Genomic DNA, 21,023 nt, shown 5'->3' on the forward strand with positions numbered 1-21,023 from the left:
GCATCAGTGTGCATGGGGTCATCATGACCCCAGTCACAGCCTCCACTCCTGGGTGATCCTTCTTGACTGTCACAATCCCCATTCCCTCACAGCCCCAGACCAGTGGCCCTGTTGTGGGGACCTTCATTGCACAGGTCCTTCTTATCCTGAAACCACCTGGCAACCTTGATCGGGACCATTCTATGCTCAAGGCAACCTACATTCCCATGCCCTAGAGGACTGTCAGGTCCCTTTTAATCCATGTTTTTGTTCCTGGATACTCTCAAGCCCTTTGTCCTTCATGGCCCCACTCTCCAGGACTCCCTACATCCCTTGGCCACCAATGGCTGTGTTCCAGGGATCATTGTTGTGCACAGGTCCCCTCTTGCTCCTCGAGCACCTTGATTATCACCTTCCCCTGCTCTCAGGGAGACCCAGACCCCATGTGCACGGTCCATGCCTGGGGCTGCCGCTGTCCCCTGCTTCTGGGACTCCACGACCACAGGGACCTGTTGGACCTATTGATCATCATGGTCCCACACTGGGATGGAAATGGTTCCCTACAGGGTGATGTGTGCCCTCGGCAGCCTCCATCCCCCGTGCAACCCCCCGCAGCCCCCAGCGCTCCACGCTCCACGTAACCCCCGCTGTCTCCATCTCTAGTTCGCTCCCGCCTCCCTCAGCACCGTTGTTCTCCTGGTGCCCCCGTTCCCGATCCCGGCCCCGTCCCTCCCCTCCGGCCCCGGCGAGGGGAGGAGGATCCGGCCGGCGGGGCCGTGCCCAGCCCAGCCCCTGCGCCGCCCCGCGCACCTCGCACCGGCTCCGGCACCGGCACCGGCTCCGGCTCCGGCTCCGCTCGCCCCCCGCGCCGGGGCCGCCGCCGCCCCCTCAGCCCGCCCCGCCCGCCGGGACCCGCCGCCCCGGCATGAAGGTGCTCCGGCACAAGATCGAGCTCCTGACAGGTACGGCCGGGCCGCCCGTGCCGGGAACGGGGGCTGTGAAACGAGGAGGGGCGATGGGGCCGGGGGTGGCGAGAGCCTTCAGCCCCTCAGCCCCCGCCGAGGAGATGGAGCTGCCCCCACCCCCGCCTGCCTTCGCTCCCGCAGGTGTGGGTGCCGGGGTCGGGTCCTTTTCGGAGTCCGGGAGGTGATGCCTTGCTGCAGCGGGGAAAGCCCAGCCCGGGGGTGCTGGGGAAAGGGAAATGGAGTCGGCAGCTCCTGGCAAAGAGGGCCGGCCAGCAGACAGCCGGGGGGTGGGGGTGCCAGGGGGGATTGCTGGAGCATCCCTGCGGTGCCTCCCTGCTCCTCAGCCAGCCTCCCCTGGGAGTCTCCCTGCTGCCCCGACGAATGCGCTGGGCTGGGAAGGAGGCTGCTCTTAGCAACAGCCACTGCGAGACAGCCTGAGCCCCCACAAAGCCCCCCTGCTGCCACCGCCACCCCCAGACCCTGCGCTGCTCAGCCCATGCATCAATGGCACCGTGTTCCCCGGCCTGGCGGCTCCCGTGGTGCTGCTGCCCGGTCCTGCACCCCTCACCACACTGTTAGGCTGGTTTGTGGGGGCTGCTGGGGTGCAGACCTGTGTCCCTCACGGGTTCAGAGAAAGCTGTGGCTGTTCCTTCTGCATCGGTGGAGCAGGATGTGGCCCAGACTGTCACACCGGGGGTTTCCTTTGCCCCATCGTGCTCCCCCATCACTCCTGCTCGGGGGGCAATGCTGTGGGCACACGGCCGTAGCTCAGACTGAGCTGCAAGTTCCCTTCCTCCCTCTCCCAGCCTCACTGAAGGCTGCCTTGGCTTCACTGCCTGGCAGGGACCAGCCCTCACTTCTCCTGATTTGTCTGCCTGTTTGTTGCACTGCTCAGTCAGCCCGAGGTGTCCGTGCCAACATCCTGTGGGCACCACATCCGTGCCAGGGCAGCACGCAGGTAGTCAGTGTGGGGACTCCTCTGAGACTGAGGCAACATCTGAGGGATCCCTGCCCTGTGACCAAACACGCTCCCAAAGTGTGAAATGGAGCTCATAACCTTGTCGTGATCATTAAATAATAATAATAATAATAATAATAATAATAATAATAATAATAATAATAGTAATAGTGCTACAAGCTGGTTCTCCTCCACAGCCAGCAGTGGGCTGCAGATCCCTAGGGAAGGTAAGCCAATGTGGCTGTTCCTGTCCCATCTATATACACAGTGCCAGGGCCCTGGTGGGACAGAGCACTAATCCCAGACCGGGCACTTATGTCCTGCTGGGTTTGGAACTGATTGGGAATTTGAGAAGAGACATGTCCTGGCTGTGCAGAGGAAACTGGCACCACACTGGGAAGGCAGAGTGGGAGCAGAGATGGGTGTGTTTGGGGTGGTGCCCTGGGAATGGGTGCTTGCTGGGGAGCATTGGGGTGAGCTGCAAGGAAAAGGGCTCGTTGCTGGGCACATTACCCCGGCAGAAGATGGGAGCCAAGTTGTTTTGGCTAGGAGACCTGGAGCTGTGGCTTCCTCACCAGCCCTCCACAGAGACAGTGGCCCAGTGGGGCTGGATGAGACTGCCCACAGCCCCACAGCTACACTGCTGAGGAAGGATGGGGGCTCCTGTGGGGTGGCATGGGATACAGAGCACCCAGGACAGGTGGCAGCATGGCTGTGACCCTGCTTACTGATCCCTGACTTACTGATCCCTCCTCTATTCCCACACTCAGCACCACTTTAGGAGACTGTCTGCCCTGTGCAGGGGATGCTCATTGGGGCTGGGGCTCTGCCACATCCCTCCTGAGCCAGCTTTGCCCCCACCACGCAAACAAGGTCACGGGGCCTTTCCTCATGGCTCAGCCACCCTCCCTCCCTCCCAAATTAGCTGCAGGCTGTCATTAATAAAGGCATTCACCATACACTAAGTGCTGTTCCCAGCCACCCTGGGGCCCTGGCCACACGGTGGGTTGCTGTGCTCAGCGTGGGACGCTCCTGCTCTCCTCCAGACCCAGCTATTGGTGAGGCTGATTTTTCTCCTGGTTTTTCCCCTGGGGTTGTGGGGTTGCTCGGTTGGTGGCTCTGCAGGCTGTGTTGGCTCGGCTGTGCTGGTGGGCTGCGGGCCAGGGCTGTTTGTCCCTGTGCACAGAGCCATCTCCCCAGCAGCACAGCCCAGCCTGGAGCACTGTGCCCCTCACTTGTGCCTCTCCATGGGGCTGAGGGCACCTCTCCACATCCCCCGACCTGGTGGGACTCTCTGGGCAGGGGTGACATGGAGACTCCTGGTGCTGCTTGCCCTGGGAATCTCGAGAGGCTTCGCAGTGGTGTTTCTCCCTCCAAACAGTTCTGGATTGTTGGATGGCTCCCAAGGAGCAAGGCAAAGTGCCGTGTCTGCAGGAAGCAGGCAGGTGGCACAGCCTGCTTGAGTTTTGAGTGGAAAACCCGGTCAGAGGAGCAAAACCTGACTTTGGAGGGCAGTTTATGACCAGCTCCTGTATTCCTGGTGGCTTTGCAATATTTGTGGCATTTCTTGGCCTCCCCACGTTGTCAGCCTGGAGTGATCTAGGTTTGGAGGTGGACAAAGCGTGAAGCAGGCTTGGCTGAGGCTGTGAGGATGGAGCGGGTCCGTGTCTGCTGCGGTGCTCGTACAGCCCAGAGCATCCCCGTTATGTCCAGGGAGATTGCACAGGGGGCAGACAGCTGGGAGGATGTGGGATCAGTGCTGGCTCATTTGGAGAAGCAACAGCTTGTCTGAAGGCTTGGTCTTGTGGAAAGGGTGAAAACAGAGGCTGCAAAGGCTATGCCTGAGGTCTGGATCCTGCTTGAGTGTGGATAATCCCCTGGCACTGGGATTTGCCAGGTACCCATCCCATTCAAACACAGGGGAGCCTGGACTGTTCCCTGTGTCCCCATGTCTTTCACCTTCTGTGTGCAGCCAGCTGCTCATCTCCTTGCTCTCTTTTGCTCTCTGAGCTGAGCTTGTGCCTGGCGGTGTTTTTGGAGATGCCAGTGTTGGTTGAGGTCAGCAGCACCCAGCCTCACACCGCTGCTGAGTGATGGCTCCATGGAAAGGTCTGTCCCTCCAAGTTGTGGGGCTGAGGTACCAACGGGCCAGCACCTGATTCACTGGCAAGGAGAAGATTTTGGGAGCAAAGGCTTCACATTTGGATTTCTTCCATCATTGCTATACAAACTTCAGGCTGTCTCTCTGTTCTCTTTCTGCTTGGAACATCCCTCTGCCTCCCAGCATGGCTGAGAAACATCACCCCTCATTCTGCCTGTGCAGGGAGATCTCCCTCTGTCCCATCCATACCTATCTGCAGCCTAAAACTGGCCAAAAATTTGGATTTTCTATCTTTGACTGATGCTGAAAGCTGGGATGGAAATTTGGATGTTCTTGCTCTGGGTTGGGTGCTTACTGAGGTGACCAGCATGGACACATGAAATTGGCCCCTCAGTTTGCCCAAGATCATGCCCTGGAGATAGGTTTGTCCTTAACCGAGAGAACTGGACCTGGCTAGGAGCTGGAAGCTGAGCTCATCTAGGCACTGTCTGCTCTGTGCCTGCTGCCAGCTCCCAGCAGAGGGGCTCACTGCAACTCCTGGACAAGCTGAAGCACCAAGTGCCCATAGCAGATGGGTGGAGTGAACCTGATTTGGGTCCCATCCCCATGGGAGGGAGACCCGTGAAGCTCTGGAGGGCTGGGTCAAAGATGACCAAGGAAAGGGCCTGCCCTGACATGTCCCTTGCCCCGGGCAGGGCTGCTGCTGCAGGAGATGACCATGGCAGGGCTGCACGAGCTGCGCTTCACCGAGGAGAAGCCGCTGCTGCGGGGACAGGATGCTGAGCTGGTGAGTTTGGTGACCACGCTGGTTCTGGCTCTTGCACGTGGGGCACCAGGACACAGGAGCTTGGGAGGGGTTGTGTGCTGGTACCAGGCATATGTGTGGTACTCTGTGTGTGTGTGCTGGTTTTGGGTGCACGTTTGTGCTCCTCAGTGTGTGCGTGCTCGCGGTGATGAGCCCGCGTGGCTGAGCACAGGTGAGGTCTGCTGGGATGATGGATGTGTGTGCAGAGGTTGCACATCATGCTCCCACACAGCTGTGTGTGCACACACGCAGGTAACACATGCATGTGTGTGCAGCCATGGTGGAGGTGTGTGTGTGTGTGCACACGTGTGGGCACTGTGTCCCCTGCAGCCCCGGGGATGGTGCCTGTGGTGTCAGGGGCTTTGTGAGCTGGGTGGGAGGGCGCTGTAGAAGTGAGGGGTGTCTCTGTCCCTAATGACTCCTTCTCATCCCAGGAGAACTCGGATGTCTTCCTCTCCACTGTGGACACAGACTGGAAGGTAGGACCAGCCATGGGAGGTGCTGCCCATCCCTGGGTTTCCCCCTGTGCCTGGGGAAGGCTGGGGGGCACTGAGTGGACTCAGGGGTGTTGCTGTCCCTTTTGTCATGGGATGCAGTGCCTGGTCAGTGTCTGTGCGTGAGGTTGCACATCCATCATGGTCCTTGTCAGAAGGGGACAGGGGGATGCTGCCAGGCATCTCTGTGCTGGCGCTCAGATGTGGCTGGTGGGCACTTGGCCATGGGCTGGGGACAAAACCTTTAAAACAGGCAATTTCTTCTCAGGAAGGCTGAGCTGCTTTTCCGCCCCTCTACCATTGCCATGGCAATGGTTTCCCAGGCAATGCCAGCTCCCTGCTTACATAAGGATGTTTGAAAGCCTCTTTCTCTTTTGGAGGGCTGGGGCATTGCCCCCTATACCACCCACCTCTCTTGGAGAGCAGGGCCCCTCTGCTCCCTTGGCTGGCACCTGCCCATCTTGTACCTCCATTTCTGCTCTCCAGAGGAGCCCCATGATACAGCTCCGGCACTCATGGGAGCTCAGCTCATGCCTGGCTCCCACACTGGTCTGCATCCCTCTCACACCTCTGCCAAGGCTCATCCTGCACCAGGCTCTTTCTGTGGGGACCAGGGTGGTGGGGAGGGAGAGTAGTGGGTAGTGCTGCCTGTCCCTCTCCACAGTGTTCCCCTGCCAGGGGACACCAATTATTGTCACACAACTTCAGGCTGTGTGCTGCCACTTTGCCAGCAGTGGGACTATGGGGAGAGTGGGCTCAGGTGGTCATGGCTGAGCCCTTGCTCAGGAACCAGGTATGGCACTGAAACAACAGCACCTGTAAGGACAGAATACATGTGGAATTCATTCATCCTGGGATTAGGGCAGGGGAATACAGGTCCCTGTTTTAGCAGGACCAGAATTTTGAGGCTGGCCCACTCAGTGTCTGTCACCCATGTGGGTGGGAGGGTGCAGCTGGTAAGGGAGCAAGGCCTTTGGCAGGGTGCTGGGTGCTGGCTGCTGTGGTTCACAGGGTGGGACATATCTGATGTCCCTCTCAAAAGCCACAAAATAATTAAAATGGTGCCCTACCCAGCAGCTCCAAAGCTGGTGAGGTGCTGGGGCTGGGAGCAGCAGGGTGTGCAGGGCTGGGCTGCTCCTTTCTCTGCTTGCTCAGGGCTTCTGTTGGCCACTGGAGGGGAAACCACACCTCCTGGTGTCACCAGAGAGAGAGAGAGTAGGGAGAGGGAGGCAAGGAGGGGAGGTGGCAGTGTCAGGCTGCCCAGAGCTCTCTGTAGCACCAGAGGCACCAGTATGGCTCTGGCTCAGCTGTGCTGGGGCAGGGCTTGTTTGGCACGCAGGGGATATTAAAGAGCAATGACCCTCCCAGGACAATTGTTGTGTATTTCAGGGGTTGGCCTACGGTGGCACTGAACTGTGTCCCTGGTGGTGCCCAAGTGGAGCAGTTCTGGACAGCAAATGCCACAGGGATGCACCTCCATGCCCACAGCACCTAAAAAAGGAATTGGGCAACAACCAAGGCAGCTTTTTCTAAGCCAGCCAGACCCTGAGACCTCTTGGTTTCCCTCCAAGAGCCTCAGGGCAGGGATGGGCTGAGTTTCCTGGGCTATGCCAGGGCAACCACCTCCTTTTCTCCACTCTGACATTTGCAAGTTGGTTCAGTGCAAAGGCTGGGGGCTGCCTGCCATTCCTTGGGGAGACCTTACCCAATTTTCTAGGCTCACCTCCTTGGGATAATCCAATCCAGCCCCCAGCTTAACTCTTCACGGTCCATCTGCTCTTCCTTTGAGCCAGTCATTGATGGGATGCTCAGGTGTGGCTGGGGCAGTGGGGGGCCTGGGGAGCTCCCACTTCTGCCACCAGCCAAAGTAAAACCCTTGAGACATAAGCCAAGGTGCAGGAGAGCTGGAGGAAGGGGCCCTGGGACCTGGGTGCCCTGGATCCTGCAAGAGGTCTGGGCCCCCCACCTGGCAAGTGGGCTAGTAGCCAGGGCAGTGGTGATCCCATTTGATGCTACTCCAGCAAAGTCAGCCTTGCTCAGCCCTCCCATCTCCCTGAAGCCCTTTTGCATTCACCTTGGTTCTCCTACCCCTTCTGTCTTCTGTTAATCACTTTCTGTCTTTTTTTGTCCCTCTGCATCTCTTGTTTTTTTTCTGGGGACTGTGGCTGTCATGGTCTTTGGCTCTACAGGCACCAGGGCTGGGGAAACCAAAAATGGCACCTGGAGTGCCAGGAACCACCTGGGAGCTGCAATTCCCCATCACACTTGGTCCTTCATTGCAGCGATGCCTCTTTCCAGGCCTGGGTCTGAGCTCCCCACGGGACAAAGCAGTGCAGAGTAAAGCCTCTCTGGTGGAGGCACTGTGAATGTCATCCCTCTGCCTGTCTGTCCTTTCTCCCACATCCAGACCTTCTGGCTGTGCAGCCCTGACTTGTTTGTAGGACATGGCTTTCAGTGGGTTCCTGAAAGGCATTGAAGGGACTGTGGGACTCCTTCTCCATCCACGATTGCCCAGCTTTGTGCCCGTCATGCCAAGCTGGGCAGTGGTGCTGGGCTGGGCAGGGGCAGGCAGGGTGCAGGGGGAGGGCACCCACAGACTGCTGGGGGGTTTTTGGGGCTGTGGTGGTAAGAGGCCTTGTCGGAATCAGGGCAGAAATCATCTGCCTGCACACATATGCACATGGGAATGCTCACACGTGTGTGCATGCACACAGCGTGTGTCAGTCCAGGGACACAATCCAGCCCCTTGGAGCTGCTGGATTGTCCCTCCTCCTGCTTTATTTGCCTGCCACTGAGGGAGCCCAGGTCAGGGCTAAACCCTGCACATGCCCTGCGTGCTATCATCCTGCAGCAGGTGGGACGAGTGTGCTGCTGGGTGAGGTGACACACCAGTGTGCTGCTGGGTGAGGTGACACAGGTGTGGACATGTGTGTGCCCCTCTGTGCACACCTGTACAAGGTTCTGCAGGCGTGCAGCTCGCTGTGCATCCACCAGCATTAGTGATGGCCGTGGCATCCATGCTGAGCACACGGGAGGAGGATGCAGCAGGTGTGCTCCTGGTATGCACGGCATGTACAGGAACAGGCACTGTCACACACGGGGCCTGGCCTGGGGGTATGGCACAAGCATTTTGTGGGGTGCGTGTGCTTCGGTGTGGGTATGGTATTAATTTTCCCAGTTTTTCCCCTGGCAGACAGGGTTTTGCCCGTGTGTTGGTACGTGTTCTGTGCATGTACATGCGTGGTCACGTGCACGTGGCACAGCACGCCTGCTGTGTCCTTCTCCTGTTTTTTAGCGTGTGCCCGTGTCCATCTGTGGCTGTGCGTGTGCTGCCCTGCCTGGGCATGGCTGCAGGGCCTTGGCCTGGGCGGCCGCGGGCTCAGCCGTGGCTCTGTGTGTTCGTGCGGGGCTGCAGCCAGGGGTGTGCAGTGGGCACAGCGAGCACTGCCCTGACCGTGCTGGGGCTGCTCCACGGGATGCGAGTCCAGACACCCCGCCTGTCTCCGTCTGCCGAAAGAGGGAAGATGGAGAAGGTACCGCACGGTGCCAGGCGTTTTTTCTTCATAAACAAGGGTATTTGGGGCCAATTGGAGCATGAATAATTCCCGCGGCAGCCAATGGCTGAGTGCTGGCTCCATCGCGGCGCTCGCCTGCAATGGAGGCCAAACCTGCCGAGGGGGAAGGGCGAGGGAGGGCTTAGCGCAGGGCTGGGGCTCCGCTATAAATCGAGGCGAGGGGCTGAGCCAGCGCAGAGCTCAGCTTCGCTCCGGCCGCTGCGTTTCTGTGCCCCACACCCGGACTTCCAGCTTGGCCCACGCTGCCTGAGCATCCTCGTCCGCCCAGTTCCTCACCATGCCGGAGTGCTGGGATGGGGTAGGTACCGCCGTTCCCGTGCTCGCTGCCCTCCCTCCCAGGTGTTTTGCCCCAGCGTCTCTCCTGCTTGCCCAGGCTGGGCCTTTGCAGCCAGCAGGGCTCGGCGTGGGTCAGGCAGGCATTGGGGCAGGGAGGACCCGCTGTTGGGGAGCCCTTCCTTCTCCCAGCCCTGCTGCCGCATCCCTGATGTGCTGCAGGTTTTGGGGACGCATTGTCCTTGAGCGTGTCCTCCCCGAGGCCGGCAGAGATGCTGTGCCGAGGCTGAGGGTGAGCAGCTCTGGCCCGGGCTGGGGCTGTGTGCTGACGGGGGCACGCTGCCCCTTGCCCACCCCCTGAGCTGCAGAGCGAGAGGGTCTGTGGCTGTTTTGAAGCAAGCCCTCAGTTGTTTTCTGGCCTCTGCGGTGATGGCAACAGGCTGGTGCAGAGGGGGTGAGTGAGGTGGGAGCACTGCAGCAGTGAGCAGGTAGCCTGGACATGGATGGGCTCTGTCAGACACCTATGGGTGCTGAGACCTCCATGCCCTTCCTCGCTGGGGCTGTGGGTTGTCTGTGCCCCTCTCTCCTTGCTGTGGGTTGTCTGTGCCCCTCTCTCCTTGCTGCTTGCATCCCCTGCATCCCAAGCCTCTTCCCCCAGCGAGCATCCCTGCGGCAAAGGGCAGGGCTGTGGTAGCCAGCGGTGCTGCAGAGGCTGCACCACGGGCAGGATGTGTCTGGCTTGGTGGAGGGTGGGGGGCAGGAAGGAGCAGTGCTGAGGCTGGATCTGCTACCTTGAGCAGGTGATTTTGGGGTAGGATTGAAAGCTGAGCTGTTGGGGATGTGATGGGACCACAGGGATGGTGATGGAAAGGAGGCAGCCCTGTGCCCAGGACCAGACCATATGGATGCCACCTGCTCTATGACCTTGGGCCAGGCCCTTCCTCTGCCTCAATGTCCCAATCTGTTGTTGCAGAGGGATGTCACTGCTCATGCACTTCTGCCTGATGCAGCTGCAGGGGGTGGAGGGACAGCTGTGGATGAGGGATGGGGTCAGGGTGCCCTTGGGTGTGAAGAGATGTCTCCACAGAGCCCTGGATCTGCTTTTGGCCACCGTGTTCCCCCAGGGACAGCAGGTCTCAGTGAGGGGAGGCACTGCAGTGAGGAGACCCTGTCCGCAGGTGGTTCCTCCCACCCAGGCCCGTGTCCTTCAGAGTCCTTGGTGGCGCGTAACCCGCGTGAGCATCCACGTACCTGCCCCAGCCGTGGGGCTGCCAGTGAGGACCGTGATGCTTGGGCACCCTGCCACCATGCCCTGCCCTGCCCTGCTCAGCACATGCTGCCCCTGCACCCAGCAGATCCCAGCCTCGGGGTCACTGCTGCTGGACTGGCTGGCAGGCACAGGCATCTGGAGGGAACCTCTGGTCCCTTGTCCTTGGGGAGCACCTGGGCTCAGTTTCCTGTTCTGGCTGGGAGCAAGGGCCAGGATGTGGAAGGAAAGGAGCCCTCTTAGACAGGGAAACTGAGACATGAGGTAGTTTTTGTGGGGGCAATACCATTTCAGACCAGGGGTTTTAAAGTTACTTTAGCTGTAATTTTGGGATCAGGTTGCTGTCCAGGGTCTGACCTCTGCCTGGTTGTCCCAGATACATGGAATCTGTGCCCAACTGGGCTATGCTGTGAAACCCTACCCTGTTGCCAAAATTTTCTCAGTCTCAAGCCCTTGAAGATCTCCTTTTCTGTGCTGTGGTCTACCTGTCCCATCCTATAATCCTTCTCTCTCAAGCCCTCTTGGATCCATCCCTTGATACCATCCTGTAATCCCATTCCATGATATACATGTCTAATCCTACATCCTATGATACTATCCAAACCCTTCCCTTCCCTTCCCTTCCCTTCCCTTCCCTTCCCTTCCCTTCCCTTCCCTTCCCTTCCCTTCCCTTCCCTTCCCTTCCCTTCCCTTCCCTTCCCTTCCCTTCCCTTCCCTTCCCTTCCCTTCCCTTCCCTTCCCTTCCCTTCCCTTCCCTTCCCTTCCCTTCCCTTCCCTTCCCTTCCCTTCCCTTCCCTTCCCTTCCCATCCCATCCCATCCCATCCCATGATTTGTCCTGCTTTCTACCCCCTCTGGGATGCCCAGAGCTGTTTTTTTTCCTGGGACAGCTGCTCCTCTTGCCCGTGTCTTCCCACGGGACCCAGCCATTTGGGGAAGCAGCAGGGAAGGGTGTGATGGCAGGGCAGGAGAGGATGAAAGAATGCCTTAGGGCATCACCCCATCTCTGCTCTTCCCCAGGAACACGACATTGAGACCCCCTACGGGCTGCTGCATGTGGTCATCCGGGGCTCTCCCAAGGGGAACCGCCCGGCCATCCTGACCTACCACGATGTGGGCCTCAACCGTGAGTGCTGCTCCTGGGCTGGGCGTGCAGGGCAGGCAGGGCTCAGCCCCAGGCTCCCCGGGGTGCCAGGACATCACCCCTGGCTCAGCTCCTTTGCCTCTACCCATGGCTGCAGTGGGTCCCCCCAGGCATCTGAAAGCACCAGGGGAGTTTGGATGCTCAGCTGGACACAAAGTCCAGGCCAGGCACAGCCAGGAGTGCTTGGCCACCCTGGTGCTGGCTGCCTGCCTGCCCACAGCAGGCAGGGATGGGACATGGGGGATGTTGGGCTGGTCCTCACTGCCACTGCCAGCCCGTTGGTATTCAGAGCATGGACCCAGCTGGCAGCAGGGCGGAGTAGGGGACAAAAGAGACAGAGAATAGCAGGGAAGGAGGGACCCTGAGCGGGGGCTCTGATATGGAGATGCTGCACTTTCTGTCAGCCTGCAGCCCTAGACCTGCAGCCCAGAGCCCTGTCCTGGGCTGTGCCCTCAGCTGAGCCAGGACGCCCAATTCCCTGTGAGTGGGGAGAAGCATCTCCCGCTCCGCTGGCGGCTGAGGCTGAGTCACTGACATGCCACATGAGCTGTGTCACCATTACAGCAGCTCTGGCTGTTCAGGTACACGTCATGCTGGCTGCAATGGGCTTTACAACCTGCCTCACCCCACGTTGTGGGAGGGATGTCCCAGCACTGATGCCATGGGACAGGACCCCTCCAAGCCCTGGCAGTGTCTGTATCCCACTGCAATGGTGGGGTCTTGTCCACAGCTGGGGATGTTTCTTTGACTCCTTCCAAGCAGGGAGATTTGCAGCTGTTCCTCAAATCCTGTGTGTGCTTGAGCCCTCTCTGGGGATTTTGGACAGGGCTAATACCCCAGGCTGCTAATCCTGCTGCCCACTGGGTGGTCTTGCAGTCCTGGGCTCTGCATCCCTCAGTCCCATCCTTGTGAGGCTCCCCAATGAGGTCATCCCAAATTCCTCATTCTCCTGGCTGTGTCTGTCCATCCCCATGCCTCCTGACACCTGTAGGGATGCAGCCCTTGCTAACAGTAGCTGTGGTCTCTGCTGGGAGGACGAGGAGCCTGGAGGGAAGGGGATGGGAAGGTTTTGGTGGCATGTCACCTCCTGGATGAAGGGCAGTGGGAGGGTGGGCAGCTGCTGTCCATGCTCCCCTGGCCCACCAGGCCCCAGTGTCGGGGTGTTTGGTCTCTGATACCCACCCGCCCTTTGACAGACAAGCTTTGTTTCAACACCTTCTTCAACTACGAGGACATGCAGGAGATCACGAAGCACTTTGTGGTGTGCCACGTGGACGCACCGGGACAGCAGGCAGGAGCCTCACAGTTCCCTCAGGGGTAGGTGTCATCTGCAGGGGCTCACTGTGCCTGCTGGGGTGTCACCTCCCTGCCCCTTGTTTTGTTGCTGCCTGGCAGTTGTGCCCTGCCTGTGGGTTTTTCCAAACTGTGCCAAAGCCTGTGGCAGACGACTGGCCCAGGGTGGGTGGTTTGTGGGTGGGTGGCATTTCCCTGCCCATTTCAGGCAGCCCAGCTGCCTTGTCCCAGACACTCTGCTCTGAACAGGTTCCATAACCACCATCCCGTGCCTCCCTGTGCCACAGGTACCAGTATCCATCCATGGACCAGCTGGCTGCCATGTTACCCAGCGTGGTGCAGCATTTCGGGTGAGTCAGCCTCTCTCCCACAGCTGCTGGCTGAGGGTCCTGGGCAGTGAGATGGACAGAAGACAAGGATTTGGAGCTGGGGGAGTTGTCCCTGTAAGCTGGCATCCTGCAAGTCTTCTTGCTGTGGGTGGAGGGGTGTCCCACAGAACGTGTTGGAGCCCGCTGTCCCCTCATATTGACCTCTCCATATTTCCAGGTTCAAGTATGTGATTGGGATCGGTGTTGGGGCAGGAGCCTACGTGCTGGCCAAGTTTGCGGTGAGCCTGGGGCTGGGATGGGCTGGCCTTGAGTTGCTTGTACCTGCTGTCAGTCCAGGGCTAGACATGGGGAAGAGCAGGAGCTGATACCTCCAGGCAGTCTCTGTTGCTGCAAAGGCTCCTGGGGGGGTTGGGGGACCCAGCACAGCAGTGCCAAGGCTGGGCAGTCTTGCCACAGGTCTCCTGTTGCTCCCAGGACAGGGTCACATCAGCTCCATGCAATGCCTGTGCAGTGGCTCTCATGGGGGAGGGACTGCCCAGGACACATCTCCCCTCCCCTCTGAGCCTCTCCCCTCTTGCTCACTGCAGCTCATCTTCCCTGACCTGGTCGAAGGGCTGGTCCTTATGAACATCGACCCCAACGGCAAAGGCTGGATTGACTGGGCAGCTGCCAAGGTGGGCAGGGCCCCGACCCCTCCTCCCAGTCCTGGCGGCTTCCTGGGGCAGGAGGCAGCCACGGCAGTGCAGTAACTCCCTGTGCTCCCTCCGCAGCTCTCCGGCCTCACCAGCACGCTGCCGGACATTGTCCTGTCCCACCTGTTCAGCCAGGTAAGGGCTGTGCATCCTCCAGCCCCTGCCACCAGCCCCCGCCGCAGCATCCCAGCTGGGTCACCTGGGCTGTGCCCTGCCAGCTGCCACAGTGCCACTGTGTCCCATGTACAGGGTTGGGGTCAGTCAAGCCCTGCCTGGTCTGAGGCTTAGCCTTGATGAGTGTGTGACCTGTGCCCATGTCCTGCCTGGGTGTGCTGCGTGCAGCACCACTGTGCCCAGCTGCATTGCCCAGCATCCCCCTTCTTGTCTGTGCTAGCTGGCACGGCATGGGCAGGACTTGGGGAGCAGGGTGTGTCCCCAGCACCTGCCCTGACCTTCATCCCCTGCTGGCACAGGAGGAGCTGATGAACAACACGGAGCTGGTGCAGAGTTACCGGCAGCAGATCGGCAGTGTGGTGAACCAGTTCAACCTCCAGCTCTTCCTCAACATGTACAATGGGTGAGTGCTCCAGGCAGCCCCACTGCAGGGCTGCATCCCTGTCTGTGCTAGGGTGAGGGGCTGCAGTGTTGGTGGGTGACTCTGAGGCCACTGTGAGAACCCAGACCTCTGTTGGGTATTGTCGTCACCCTCCAGTGCATGCAGGCAGCAGTGCAAAGCTGTCTGCCACTGCTGGATGGGGATGTGGGAGTGAAGGTACTTGAGCCAAAGCCTTGCCATGTCCCAGAGCCCACTGCCAGGAGTACACATTCCCACATCTCCTCCTGTACTAGGTGCTGGCACAGGCCTGGGAAAGGGGGCAGAGATGCTGTCCCAAGCATGCAGGGGGTTGGGAGCCCTGCCACTCTGCTGGGTGCTGCGTCCTGTGGCACAGGCTCTGCTTGGGCCGTGGCAGAGATGGCATCCTCCATGCACAAGGTGCCGGGACAGTGGGGCTGGGTGTGGCTTCTTGGGGCTGGCAGTGGCCTGATTCTTGTGCTATGGCATCAGTGGTGGCACCTGCCCATAAGCTCACACTGGCCTTTCTCCTCCTCTTCTTTCTCCAGCCGCAGGGACCTGGACATCAACCGGCCTGGGACTGTGCCCAACGCCAAGACGCTGCGGTAAGAGTCGCGCTGGCGAGTCATAGAGGGGCCCCAGGGCAGTGGAATTCACTCAGACCAAACCCTGACCAGGCCCCTTTCTCCTCTCACTTCCAGCTGCCCTGTGATGCTGGTGGTCGGAGACAATGCGCCTGCTGAGGAGGGGGTGGTGAGTGCTGGGGCACTGCCTGCAGGGTGGCAGGCGGGCGATGCCCACACACGGGCACGCACATGTTCACTGCCTGCTCAGACACACTGCAGCTCCTGGGGGTGGGAGCGTGCTCGTGTGCAGACCCACCTGCTCATGTGGGCACCTGTGCACACGCAGCTGTGCGTGGTTGCCACACCTGGAAAACTTCCCCTTCTTCATATGCCCAGATGCGCTCACACTGTGCACGCTCGGATGTGTTGGCACACGGGCACATCTCTGCTTGGCCACCTGCACCCGTACAGCTGCTGGCACACTTGTGTGCATGTACACACGTGTGACACAGAATGCCTCACCAATCCCCCTCGCCTCCCGTTCCACTCCCCGCCCTTGCCCAGACTGATAGAAGCAAAGTCCCCTCTGTCCCATGGCAGGGGTGGTGGTCCTGTGGGGTCAGGGCTCACTTAGTGCCCTGTCAGCTCCTGGCTGGGGTGGGATTTGCCAGCTGGAATGGCAAATTCCAGTGGGCCAGTGGTGGTACATGTGGAAAACTTCTGCTTGGCTCCTGGCTTCCTAGGGTGCTAATATCATCTCTCTTGCCTGCAGGTGGAGTGTAACTCCAAGCTGGATCCTACCAACACCACATTCCTGAAGGTAAGGCTGGTGGCAAGGGGCAGCAGGGAGGTTCCTGCTGCCTATGAAGTGCCCCGTTACCTTCTGCCCCAGGGCTGCAGCGTGTCCCCATCTCTCCATTCCAGGTCCATCATGGCCCTTGGAGCTGGGGGTGTATGGGGAGAGCAGGGTGACCCCAGCAGTGGCATCTTGCCAGCGGGTACAGGGGGATGGTGGGCAGTACAGGCACCCTCCCAAACTAAGCAGGACCTTCTCTTTGCAGATGGCTGACTCTGGTGGGCTGCCCCAGGTCACACAGGTGAGCCCTCACAATTTCCCCGGTTACCTGGGCATACTGGGCCCTGAGACATGCACTGGTGCTGTCCTTGGCTAGCTGGGGATGGGCTGATGAGGGCATAGGGGTCTCACACTGGGGCTGCCAAAAGCTGCTCAGGGCTGAGAGGGGATCTCAGCCTCAGTGCTGCCTCAGCTCTGCTCACCCTGCTCTCTCCTTACAGCCAGGCAAGCTGACTGAAGCCTTCAAGTACTTCCTGCAAGGCATGGGCTACAGTGAGTGCTGGGGCTAGTGTGGGGCTAGTGTGGGTCCGTGTGTGCGTGTGTCCTGCTGCAGGTCTGTCTGTCCGTATTTCCACAGAGGCATGGGGTGTACAGGCTCTGTGTGCACACAGATGTGTGTACAAGGGCTCTGTGTGTACAAATGTGTGTCAGGCTCCCTGTGTTGGTGTGCATGTGTGTGTGTGTGTGTGTGTGGGCATGCATGAGCAGGGGCTGTGTGTGTGCAACAAAGACAAGCAGAGCTCACGTGCAGATGTCTGTGCATGTGTGTGTGCACAGTTTAAGACCAGTGTGAGTGTGTGTTTATACCTGTGTGTGCATGCTTGCAAAAGTCCACGTGTATGTGTGTGTGTGTTTGCAAGTCTGTTGCACGCACGCGTGTGCGTGTGTGTGTGTGTGTGTGTGTACAGTCTGTGTGCACAGGGACAGCTCCGTGTGCAGGCACACGTGGGCTGGGCAGGGGCTCCTGGCCCAGTGGAGTAGCTGACAGGGCTGACACTCTCTCTCTGCCCTCCCTGCCCTTCTCCTGCCCCTGCCAGTCACCCACCTGAAGGATCGGAGGCTGAGTGGAGGCACAGGTACCGCTCAGTGCCCGCTGCTGCATGGTGCCTGCCTGGCCTGTGCCCTCCAGCTGCCTGGGCACCTTTGGGAGCAGCCTGGGTGCAGGACTGACCATTCCCAGCCAGATTCCCACTGCCTCACTCTGCTTTGCCTGAGATAGCAACACATGCCAGGGCTGGGGGCTGAGAAATGGCATTCAGAGAATTCCTCCTCCATGCAGGCACAGTCTCGGCAGCGTGCCCACTGTACCCTCTTCCAGGCGAGCCAGGAGCTGTGCCCACTGGCCATCCTGGCTGGGGGAGGGTGCCATCTTCCCTGCACACCCTGGGCAGCCAGGGGAGCTCTGATCCCAGCTCACTCCTTTCCTGGAGCATGGTAGTCAGGGGTTCCCACTGCCTGATGCCCAGAGGTTGCATGCCCGGGAGTGAGCCCGGTGTTCAGCCTGCCCAGAGCAGCCCTGCCCTGCTGTCCCTTACCTGGAGCTGCTCATGTTGTCACAGCGCCGCTTGCTGAAAGCTTGTGCCCAGGCTCAGTCGCATCGGGGAGCGGGGCTGGTGGCAATCTTGGCTCAGTCCCTCAGGTTTTCAAAGGGATCTGAGCACCCCGGCCCTCTCTCTGTGCCCGTGCAGTGCCATCTGCCAGCATGACCCGCCTGGCACGCTCCCGCACGGCCTCCCTCACCAGCGCCAGCTCCGTGGATGGCACCCGCCCACGTGCCTGCACCCACTCGGAGAGCACCGAGGCCATGGGGCAGATCAACCACACCATGGAGGTATCGTGCTGAGGTCCACGCCCGCCGCCGACGTCTCCTTCAGAGCCATCTCCCATCCGTCAGCATCCCGCCAGCACCCACCCGCCCCGTGGACATCCTCCACCAGGGCCCTCGCTTCTTTGGGGTCAATTTGTCTTCTTTGCTGTTGGCCTCATCCCCTTGTCTGGTACAGGAGAAGGAGAGGGGCTTCATCCAGCAGTCACACATGGTTCTGCACTGGTCCTCACCCTCCCTAGCGTCAGCTTGGCCCCGGCTTGGGAGGGTGGGTGGCAGGGGGACAGGGCCAGGATGGGGTAGCAGGGTCAAGGTGGTGAGATGGGGACAGGATGTTGGGATGGGGCGGGATGATGGGATGGGACAGCACGTGGAGAGGACACAGGAGGCAGGTTGGTCTCTCAAGTTCAACTGATGGCTGACCAAAAGGAAGACAGGAACAGGGAGCAGCGATTACTGGGAGGTCACTGGTTTGTTCCTAGGGATGCAGTTTTCATTTCTCCCTGATGGCCCTCTCTAGGGAGAGCTAGCACGGGATCCCCCAGCACACCCAGGACTTGCTACCCCAGAGCTGGCTGAGCCTTGTGAGAAATCACATCCCAAACTGTCCCTATGCCCTGGTCATGTACCCTGAGGGCTGCCCTGGGGCAAGTGAAGAGAGGTCAGCCCTACTCCAGAAGCTGTAAAGGCAGGAGGGTGGCATGACTGTCCCCCTGCCTCTGTCCATGCCCTCACTAGTGGTGGCACTTCCTTCGTCCTTTGTTGCAAGAAGGACAATTACTGTCTGCCACCAGAAATGCACTGGGGAGGGGGGAATTGGCTGGCTTGGCCCCTGCCACACTGTCAGTTCCATTCCCAGCTCTTGGGCTGAGCCTGCCAGGGTCCAGAGGCCACTGTTTTAGGGGATGTCACACAGCAAATCCCACCTCAAGTTTTGCCACAACCTGTGGGTGTCATCACCGAGGAGCCATTAGCAATAAGATGAGACACTCCCCCCGCCGTGCTGGGGAGCCCTCAGCACCCTCTGCCCCACAGGGTGCCTCACCACAAGGTGCTGACACTGTGGGGTGACCTATGGGATGTGGGGAGCACTCCATGCTCTGGCTTTGCCCACACAGCTGGCCAGGCCCACCGTGGCTCTCCAGATCCACACCCCACCCCCAGCATTTTGCCAACGCGCTGAGCGGGGCGTCTCTCAAGGGCTTGGCTCCCCCCGGGCCGTGGGGCCCCCTCTGGCCACCAACTCCTGGTGGCTCTTGCCTCTCGCACTCGGCACGGAGACCCCTGTCATTGCATAACCCCAATGATGGCCACCCAGCCTCTGCTGCTGGAGCAGCCGTGCCCAGCCCCTCCTGGGCGCGCTGTGAGGCACAGGTAAGGATGGCCCTGCCTCTGGTCATGGGTGCTCAGGTCTCTGTAGGTGGTCCATGGGGGACCTGAGCAGGGAACCCACCAGGTGCCACCGCCTGGGTGAGCAGAACCAGCCCCATAAAAGCATTCTACCCTCGGACCCCATCCCTGCTCCCCCATGAAGGGCACAGAGCTCCTGGGGCTCCCAGCGGGTATATGAGGGCTCTTGGCCCTGAGACCCGTGCTCCACCCAAACCCTCCCATAGTAAAAGGCCACCCCAAAACACCAGTGTGCCCCTTTGTCCCCCACTTTGTTCTGCTGTGTGCTTCCTTCTTGGTGTGACTCTGAAAGCTACGTAGCTCCTTTTTACGGTAGATACCGCTGCGATCTCTTGTTTTCTCAGCGTGTCCTTACAGATGATATATATATATAAATACCTATACATAATATATATATAAGGGTTTGCCCAATCCCTGACCTTTTTGGGTTCACTCCTCCTTGCATTCTTGTCCAAGCAGTGCCGTGTGGTTTCCCTGGAGGTGGTGTGGCCGTGCTCGCCTTCAGTTCCTCACCTTGGTTTGGTTGGTTGGTTTGGTTTTCCCTGGTGGTTTGTTCTTTTGATTTTTGTTGGTTTTCCTTTTTTTTCCCAGTCACAGCGGAATTTAACACGTTCTCCTGTCTGAGTGCAGCCTGGTTTTGTCACAGTGGCATCGAGGCTGCAGCACTCATGAGACAGCAATATGTAAACTGGATTTAACTAACCTGTTGCTGTAGAGAGGAGTTACTGTGTTGGAAATAAACCAACTAACTAATAAAGATGTTAAGAACCTGCTGTGCTCTTCACAACATGCTGCAGGGAAATGGGTCTGAGCCCAGCTGGGGCCTGCCTGCAGAGACCTGGCAGGCACAGAGGACAAGGGGGACACAGCTTGGCCACCAGCCCCACTAGTGATGCCCACAGGACCCCAGGGTGCACGTGGGGGAAAGCTGTGGGGTGCTTTGGCTCCGGGGTAGCCATAGGCAGGCTGCCCTGTATGTAAGGAGTGGATGGAAGCTGGAAAGCTGCTAGTTGTAGCCCGATGAGGTTGGATCCAAGGGGTGTCCACTGGGGAAGAAAAGATCTGTGGCTGCACCACTCTGGGGATGAGCAGAGTCCTTGGAAAACTCAGCTTCCCTGTCCACTGCCAGGGCCCCTGTTTGTCTCCCCATCAAGGTCTGAGTGTCCCAGGCCATAGCCCTTTCCAAGTGCATGAAGTCCTGCCTGGGAAGGATCCTCTCCCTACGTCCTAGTCCTTGTCCCTGCTTGAGTCTGTCAGTGTCTGCCTTGTGCTGGGTCACTCCAGACTGGTCCCAGTCCCTGCAGAGGGGCCCAGAGCCAAAGCATGGAGACACTGTGGCTGTATAGTAAACACTCATGGTTGCCCAGGGTAGGCACAGAAAGGCTGGACATGTGGAGGGAATGCAAAGGGCCAAGGCTGAGCTGAGGTGTGGGCAGGCAGCCCAGGAGCCTTTCTTGGCTGATTTGGTCCTGCTGGTCAGGGTGAGCCTCACGTGGAGGAGATGGGGTACACTGCACACACCATCATCACTGAAATGCAGAAATGCTGCTGTATTCATCCAGGGCATAATGCAGACTTTCTGCTGTACACATGGCTGGGATAGGATGTCAGACAAACGATTTCCACTGAATGTAATTCATGGAGTGCTAGATGCTGAATACTGACAGACTGCAACGGGAAGAAAACTAACGACTCCATATCCTTACAATACTACTGCTAGATTAAAACTCTTTTTCTGTACTTCAGATTAAATAATCTATTTTCTTGGGACCTGGCCCATCTCACCATTCAGTTACCTCTTCTTGGACCAGAAGCAAGTGTGTCACTGAAGCTTCCCTTCCCATATATTTACCCAAAAAAGTATAGTTACAGCTTTTTTTAATACTGCCAGTAATACTCGCATGAGAACAGGCTGTTGA

At 59.1% G+C, this 21,023-nt stretch overlaps 1 protein-coding gene across 4 annotated transcripts; it reads left to right on the forward strand.

Annotated features, from left to right (window-relative positions):
* The first annotated feature begins 797 nt into the window (after positions 1-797).
* On the forward strand, positions 798-19,877 carry NDRG4 (NDRG family member 4). 4 transcript variants are annotated; one of them, XM_053952896.1, is made up of 17 exons: positions 798-941; positions 4,699-4,790; positions 5,243-5,287; positions 11,436-11,541; positions 12,756-12,876; positions 13,140-13,202; positions 13,399-13,459; positions 13,769-13,855; positions 13,952-14,008; positions 14,347-14,450; positions 14,996-15,052; positions 15,149-15,200; positions 15,786-15,833; positions 16,075-16,110; positions 16,310-16,361; positions 16,907-16,945; positions 17,558-19,877. In XM_053952896.1, exons 1-17 carry the CDS (start codon positions 905-907, stop codon positions 17,710-17,712), a joined length of 1,212 nt encoding a protein of 403 aa, XP_053808871.1. In that variant the 5' UTR covers positions 798-904; the 3' UTR covers positions 17,713-19,877. The 4 variants fall into 4 exon arrangements, with proteins under 4 accessions (XP_053808871.1, XP_053808872.1, XP_053808873.1 ...); XM_053952897.1 differs by lacking the exon at positions 16,907-16,945 and having other exon boundaries at positions 800-941; XM_053952898.1 differs by lacking the exons at positions 798-941; positions 4,699-4,790; positions 5,243-5,287 and adding an exon at positions 9,041-9,175.
* Positions 19,878-21,023: the final 1,146 nt, after the last annotated feature.

The sequence above is a fragment of the Vidua chalybeata genome, chromosome 11 (assembly GCF_026979565.1).
Source record: "Vidua chalybeata isolate OUT-0048 chromosome 11, bVidCha1 merged haplotype, whole genome shotgun sequence".
NCBI lineage: Eukaryota > Metazoa > Chordata > Aves > Passeriformes > Viduidae > Vidua > Vidua chalybeata.

What these genes read in the sequence shown, in the direction of transcription:
- NDRG4 (XM_053952896.1), top strand. Translation starts at nt 905, where the DNA reads ATGAAGGTGCTCCGGCACAAGATCGAGCTCCTGACAG. An exon ending in CCACGATGTGGGCCTCAACC is followed by an intron (nt 11,542 to 12,755) that starts GTGAGTGCTGCT and finishes GCCCTTTGACAG; the next exon opens with ACAAGCTTTGTTTCAACACC. An exon ending in CCAACACCACATTCCTGAAG is followed by an intron (nt 15,834 to 16,074) that starts GTAAGGCTGGTG and finishes TTCTCTTTGCAG; the next exon opens with ATGGCTGACTCTGGTGGGCT.